Here is a 7,577-nt window from a genome sequence, read left to right on the forward strand (position 1 = left end):
GTGGGGTTTGGGGCTCGCACACAGCGGAACACGGTGAGTGCCTTTGCAGCCGCTTCCTAGCGTGGAAAATAAAAAAACACACTCGCGGGTCTAATTATCCGACCGAGTGCCGGTGTCGTGGAAAATATATGTTAACGTGTTGGACTTGAGGCCGGAAGGTCAAAGAATCACCGTCAACTTCAGCGTCACGAAAAAAAAAAAAAATCCACTCGAGACGGAGAGCTCGTTGGCTAACTAGTCAGGCTAGCTACGTTAGCATCACCGCTAATCACCACGGAGTTCGTCATTCAGACACCGCTCGGTAAATATAATTGGAGCGCCACACCGGATCGCCCGCTCGCACGGCGGCGTGCGCGCTAACACGCCGACCGTGAACTCGATGCAGATACCGCACCGGAGATGAGGAAGCCGGTTTGTTTTTCTTGCCTGAGACCCGCTAACTCCTAGCCACCCAGTGCTTAGCTCCGCGGCTAATGCTACAGGGAGGCTAACGTCTGCGATCTATTTTTTTTTTTTTTTGTTGTTGTTACTTAAGAGTTAAAAGCGATCGCGCGGCGGAACGAATTTTCTCCTCCGCCCGCGATGGATGATCAAACAACGATGTGATTTTTTTTTCCCTTGTTTGCCTGGTAAAATGTGTAATTTTCGGAGTGTCGTTCAGGCTGAGCAGCCTAGCCCCACCCTTCCTCTACAGAACTAAGTTATGGCCCAGAGCAGCGAACACCAGCCGGTCGGTGGTCATATGGACACTAATGTCACGGCCAAAACGAGCCGCATACATTTACATGATAAGAAAAGTGTGAATTTCAGTTAAATCTTGCCTTTAAATTCATCTCGGTGCCGTTTGTGTGTCCTGAAAGTTAGTTAACCCTTTATATGCCGCCCGGGAACTTTTTGGACACTGTTTATATATATATATATATATATATATATATATATATATTTTTTTAATATGCACAATTTCCTGCTTTGCAACTCGAATTTTTGATTTAGATTTACTGGTTTATCGTTTATTTTTTTTATGTCGCTTGTTTTGTCGATTTAGTTTAAAATCTTTGTTGTATCGGGTCAGTTTTACCGATTGTAATCACCTATTTTTTATGAGAGTTGCTCTAAACATTCAATTCAGCGCAATTTCCTTTTTTTTTTTTTGCTTTTAGTAAAAGTTATTACTAATTAAGAGCATTGTGTTAAGTTAAATGCACATTAAATATATATTATCGTTTTAACTGTTCTAGTTTTTTGTTTTTTTTAAGTTAGGGCACATCTTAAATGAAGAAAATTGACGACAATGACAATTTTGGGGCAACGTTGGAAGGGAAAATCATAACTAAAATTATGTCTTTCTCTGTTTTGCCTGGCCCTGTTTCCTATTTGACCGCAGGACTGCTTTTCAGTAGGAATTGATTTGGAGAAGCCCAGCTTGTTGGCTCTTGCTGCAGCCCCCAGCACCTGCCCTCCAACATCCGTGTGCTTGAAGATCTGCTGGGCCCTCCGTGCCAGATGTAGAGGGAGTTGTCATCTGCATCTGCCGTGTACACGGTTCGTCGGGGTCCTTTTCACAGCATTGCCCTTTGTTTTTGCAGAGTAAAAGATGTTGGGTCCAATCTTAGATTTTTTTTTTTTGTCGAGTTATGGAGTGCCTGTGCGTCATTATCTTTCAACGTAATTAATGTGTTTATCTTCCTAAGTGGACTTGCCCGTTGTTGTTGAATGGAGCGTGCAGCTGTTAGGTAAATCACTGCTTTTTAAAGGGTCTTTACGTTAACCAATCATCTACCTTTCAGCCATGCTTGTTATTCAGTGCTAGGATTTATATAAAATTGTGTTCTGTGATGCTTAATTTTCATTCACGTTATTACTTATGCGAGGTTACAGTTTTATCTTACCAGATTTTGGGATTCTCTTTTATCTTTGATTAGTTTGTAAATGGTTTTCTCCCTCATTTTAAATGTCTGCCGTATCCGTTATTCAGATTATTATGTCAATCGAGGTGTGTGCAGTGTGCATGCTGTGTTCCACGTAGGTGTATCTTCTCTCTAATCATTTCAAGGCTGTGAGGCCTGTTATTCTGCTCTGATCTCTGCTTTTGTGTTTGTCTGATGCACTCGAGTAGAGGAGGATCATTACAATGGGCCTTTGTAGAGTGGCTCATGTGCCCGTCGCTCATTGTGGGCTTCTGGTAGTGCTTCATGCATCGTAGTTGGAATTGCAAATGCTGGTGGAGTGTGACAGAGTGGTTTTTGTATTGTTTGTCCCCGTGTTTGACAAAGGTCCCACAGTAATGATGGAGGCCTGTGATTGGTAGGACACAGTATTCGTAGTATTAGCAGATTCAAATAGGCTCTTTTATTAGATCTATCTTACCAACCCCTCTGACATTTGCGAATCAAAGTAACATGGCCTTAGTATTATAGAGCAATATGTAAAAATGTACTTTAAAAAGTGCTGTTTTACTTAATGTATATGTATACTGTATGTTATGTTTTTAGCACAGATGCCTCTGTATATGTTCCTAGTCCACCATGCCATTGTCCCGATATGGCGCCACTCCTCACTCAACAAGAAAAAAATCACAATTTTAATCAAATCTAGTGGAAACATAGCTTAACTTAACATTCATCATCAATTTGTAATTTATTTCTGCCAGCCATTTCCATTTTTATGAATAAGGCTCTGGGAAATCCTTAATATTGCTTGCAATTACAAATATTACACGCATGGGGCAGGTTCAACTCACCGCTACCGTGCTTCTTTTATCAAGCTGAGTAAATACTTGAACAAAATGCTCATAAATATCTTTATCCCCACATGTGTTTTTTTTTTTTTATAGTATTACCAGGTCTTTGTAGGCCTAGAATAGTTTTACAACTGTGTCAGTGTGACGGAGTTGGTGACACGGAACATTACATTGCCTCTGCCCTCCATATTTTGATGAGATCAGGTCACTGGTGGCAATGTGAGATGTCGTTCCGGATGCAGTCGAGTTGTGTGAGAGGAGGAAGTGGTCTCTGGCTTCTTCTTGTCTTACTTTGAGGACCTCGGCAGCGCAGCCCCACCTTCATAATGGGAAGTCCGAAAAAAGCGTGTGGGGGGGGGGGGGGGGGGGGTGGGGGGGTCCTCCTTCTGGCTGAGAAGACTTCAATTCCCTGATGTCAGCTGCGTTGTTATTTCTCGTTATTGCCAGACTTAACATCGTAGAGATACTTAAGAGTTGCTTGACACTCAGCTCATTCCTAGTTTGGATTGTGTGATTATTGTACGTATAATGAATGACCCCCTTTTTTCCCTTCAATTCTCAAACAGAATTATTTTCCTATTTTATTTATTTGAACTCTATTGTTAAACACTTATTTAGATATGCAATGATAACTGATTGATAACTGACATTATCTTTTTAATCGCCCTTGGGTACTTTCCAATACTAAGTACCAATGTGAAAACTGACATTTTTAGTCATAACTGTAATGTGATTTTTGTTTTGATGACCCTCTGTTTCTTATTTTTCGGTGATTGATGTGGTAAAAAATGAATCCTATGTGAAACTGTCATCAAGTTTCCAAAATAAAAGGGGGAGTTGCACTCAGTGCAACTGTTACATCTGTAACAAGTTTAAATATTGGAGCGTTTTGCATGAGCTCAGTATTGGACCTGATTGTCAATGTTTTTATCTGCTCCCTTATTTTTAATGAGTCATTAAGCACTAAAGATTTAGCTATTAGGCCCTAAAGACTAATAGCTTTTTCTAAATTAAATTAGGATTTATCTCTACTTGCAGACCCTTGCGCTGTCCAGTGAAGTTACCTTACGATGCGTGAGTACAAGCTAGTGGTCTTGGGATCAGGAGGCGTGGGGAAATCTGCACTGGTAAGTAAAGGCTGCTTCTGTGACTGAGAATTAGTACCAAGTGTTCTATAACAATGTTTTTATTACATTAAAATGTGTCGTGATATAATTCCTTTCAAACTGATTTTACCCTGGTGTGATTCTAAAACACCAATTTAATTTCCCTCAAGTGTAAGTTTACCAAGTTTTGAGCCTTAAAACACTTCCAATCACATCCCAACTACTCCCTGCTTGTAAATGACTTAAAAGATTGACCTTTTATTTTTTGACAAACAAATACATTAAACAACGCATATCATGCAGTAGATTTAAATTGAGAATGTTTTAGATGTACATTTTGGACTTCTCCATTCTCACAATGTTCATTGCGTGTGTCCCTTCCAGACAGTCCAGTTTGTTCAGGGTATCTTTGTGGAAAAGTATGACCCCACAATAGAGGACTCCTACAGAAAGGTATAAATCCTGATGGTGTATCTGAACATCTCTCTATAAATATCTCCACCTGTTGTGTCTCATTCGCCCTATTTTTCTTCTCTCAAACAGCGGTTGATGGACAGCAATGCATGCTCGAAATCCTTGACACCGCTGGAACAGTAAGTCCCGTCCGTCCGCGGCGACAGACCTCGGCCGATGCGGCGGCGTTCTGATTGTGTCTTTCCTCTGGTGTCGCTCTTCAGGAACAGTTCACAGCCATGAGGGACCTCTACATGAAGAATGGCCAGGGCTTTGCCTTGGTCTACTCCATCACAGCGCAGTCAACGTTTAATGACCTCCAGGACCTCCGGGAACAGATCCTGCGAGTAAAGGACACCGAGGATGTGAGTTTCACAGTTTCACTTCTAACGCTTCAACGGCCGGCCTTGATAAACTACAGCGCCAGAATGGAACGTCCGCATTCACATTGAGTGCAACAAGTGACGCCACACTGTTACGGTTACAAGACGGACGGTGTGGCCACGGAACGGAGCCGGGGGAGCGGTGTCATGAAAAGCTGTGCGCTCGAACAAGCGGCGACAATAAGTTTGAGCTTTCATGTCGCTCTTGCTAATGGGCTCATCTGACTGCCGCGGCTGCCATTGATCTGGGCTCCATTAGAGTGAGCTCTGCGGGAGAGAACACACCAGTGGGGGGCGGCAACTTTGGAACAGGGTGAAAATGCCACTGCCGTTGTTAGATGCAATCTGCCACCTTCAGGCTGGCTCATCTGTTCTCCTGCGTTGGAAGTGGGAGGGGGGTAATACAGCACGCTGAGTGGCTCTTTATTTATTCATAGCCGGTTGCCTGGTCTGTCTGTACAAATCAGTACTTAGTGCTACGCACCTCCAAATTAGTTTGTTTACCACCACATCACTCTAGATTTGTATGTGCAACAACTAATTAATTAATTGTTTTCTCAATAAAGTCTTAAACTAACGAGGGCACTGAGGCCTTAACGGTTTCTTCTGTGTATCCATGGTTACCTGTTTTTAATAAAATTGATTGGGGGGGGCACATGAATGCTGGGGACGAGAGACGTGCAAACATAATAATATTCTGACAATGTTGAAATGTTTGTAAGAGCGGTTCCACTGAGTCATTAAAGTGTTTATCATTGAGGTTCCAATGATCCTGGTGGGCAACAAGTGTGACCTGGAGGACGAGCGTGTGGTGGGCAAGGAGCAGGGCCAGAACCTGGCCCGACAGTGGAACAACTGTGCCTTTTTAGAGACCTCAGCTAAATCAAAGATCAACGTTAACGAGGTCAGTCCCAGTGTGATGAACGACAACACCCATGGATGTGGTTAAAAGTCCCAGTCGTATGTTTTGAAATGGTGTTTGTGTACGGCTGAATTCTGCAAAAAAAAAAAAAAAATGCTGAACCTGTTGTAAATTTGTTCTAGATTTTCTATGACCTGGTGAGACAGATCAACAGGAAAACGCCGATGGAAAAGAAAAAGGCTAAAAAGAAGTCAAATTGCACACTGCTGTAAAATGACATGGCTCCGCAAATCTTGGCCAGGTGAGAGGGCGGTGAAAATGGGAAACGATTCAGACGTGAAGTAGTCAGTAGACCTTTGAATTGAACCTAATTTCTAACAAGCGCAACCGAGGAGTATTGTTTTATTGCAAGGATCTCTCTCTCTCTCTCTCTCTCTCTCTCTCTCTCTCTCTCTCTCTCTCTCTCTCTCTCTCTCTCTCTCTCTCTCTCTCTCTCTCTCTCTCTCTCTCTCCTCTCTCCTCTCTCTCTCTCTCTCTCTCTCTCTCTCTCTCTCTCTCTCTCTCTCTCTCTCTCTCTCTCTCTCTCTCTCTCTCTCTCTCTCTCTCTCTCTCTCTCTCTCTCTCTCTCTCTCTCTCTCTCTCTCTCTCTCTCTCTCTCTGAGACGAGGTGGGATTATTTTTTCCCCATATTTTCATTTTACGATGCTTATTCTTATAATGCTCTGTACTTAAAAAAAGTGTTTCCATTTTATTTAAATGGTTCTCGGGTACTCAAGTAAATCTTTGACTCCTCTAGTTCCATCTGCTGTTGAAGCTGCGTAACAACCTTTCCTTTGCTATTTGGAGTCCTGATTCACAGTGCATCATTTGTAGTAGACAAAAGCCCAGTACATAACTGAAGCCCCGAAGCTGCTCCAACTGTGCCCAAAATGCTTTATTTATCATGATATTCACTGGTGTGTTGAAACCGTTTGCTCCCCTTGCACAGATCTCTGTAATCGTTACCTTTTGCCCGTTTGGACGGTGCCAGCATTCCAAGCCCGCTCTGGAACACATTGACACTGGCCGGCAGAAAAATACTTCACCACTGTTGAGATGAGAGGAGATGGCACATTATTTCAAGATATTCTTCTCTTCTTTGTAATGGTTGAAGAGCTCCTTTTTTTTTTTTTTTTTTTTTTTTTTTTTTTCCCCTTCATTTCATCAATGTCTGCCTTGTTTTGATGAACACTGTTCTTTTTCTTTTCCAAGGTCTTATTCTTTTGAAAATGTCTGTTTCAAGGAAAACAGGCCATATAATATATGGTAACTAAAGTGTTTTATTATCAGTAACACCAACATTTTTTTTTTTTGGGCATATTGTGACTACACATTTGCCAAAGAAATCCTGTACGTTCGCCGCCTTCTACCTTTCTGCACTAACAGTGTCAACAAAATGCATCATTGCCCATAAGTTTCTGCCTCCTAGTTACTAGGGCTTGTATTCATGAGAACATCTTTCCTAAGTGACTTTGTTTTATATTGAGAGCTGCAAGGCTTTCATATTTCCCATAATATATTCTAATTCCATTTTTGCATAATGAAGCTAAGGAAATTAGTATTTTATAGACTGATGGGGGGAAATGACGCATTTTGATTTGTCTTGAGGCTGAAATTATATTGTACTAAACAAACTCTAATATTTCTTCTTGTGTTACCCTGTCACAAATGTTTTTTTTCCAGCTTTTATGAACAATTAAATTTTAGTACATTTTCATTTTTGTCCCAGTTTCTTTATTCTAGATTATTTTTCTCTTAACTTTAAAGAGTTTACTACTCATGAAATGTTTATCGGTTCAAGTATGTCTAGGCTTGAACAGTGTGTTTAGGTAAGTAGTGAGTGTATTAACTGTACTTTGCCCTAATGGTGAGGTGAGTGTAGTGCTCATTATATATTAACGCCTGCTTTTGTGTGTTTTGAGGACATTATTGCTAGTATTATTTCCTTGCAGAGCAAGGAAAAGTGCTGCTAAAGCCAGGGAAAGCTATGAAAT

At 41.4% G+C, this 7,577-nt stretch overlaps 1 protein-coding gene across 1 annotated transcript; it reads left to right on the forward strand.

The window, feature by feature from the left end:
- rap1aa (RAP1A, member of RAS oncogene family a) lies at nucleotides 1–7,300 on the forward strand. Its single transcript, XM_080014869.1, has 9 exons — nucleotides 1–33; nucleotides 1,385–1,542; nucleotides 3,779–3,867; nucleotides 4,231–4,299; nucleotides 4,383–4,439; nucleotides 4,524–4,664; nucleotides 5,443–5,586; nucleotides 5,727–5,845; nucleotides 6,533–7,300. Exons 3-8 carry the CDS (start codon nucleotides 3,811–3,813, stop codon nucleotides 5,814–5,816), a joined length of 558 nt encoding a protein of 185 aa, XP_079870995.1. The 5' UTR covers nucleotides 1–33; nucleotides 1,385–1,542; nucleotides 3,779–3,810; the 3' UTR covers nucleotides 5,817–5,845; nucleotides 6,533–7,300.
- Nucleotides 7,301–7,577: the final 277 nt, after the last annotated feature.

The sequence above is a fragment of the Zeus faber genome (assembly GCF_960531495.2).
Source record: "Zeus faber genome assembly, chromosome: 15".
NCBI classification, from domain to species: Eukaryota; Metazoa; Chordata; class Actinopteri; order Zeiformes; family Zeidae; genus Zeus; species Zeus faber.

Excerpts from the sequence above, each read along its gene's own strand:
- rap1aa (XM_080014869.1), top strand. The coding sequence starts at position 3,811 with ATGCGTGAGTACAAGCTAGTGGTCTTGGGATCAGGAGGCGTGGGGAAA. Across the intron at positions 4,440-4,523 it reads TCCTTGACACCGCTGGAACA|GAACAGTTCACAGCCATGAG; the intron begins GTAAGTCCCGTC and ends GTCGCTCTTCAG. Across the intron at positions 4,665-5,442 it reads GAGTAAAGGACACCGAGGAT|GTTCCAATGATCCTGGTGGG; the intron begins GTGAGTTTCACA and ends TTTATCATTGAG.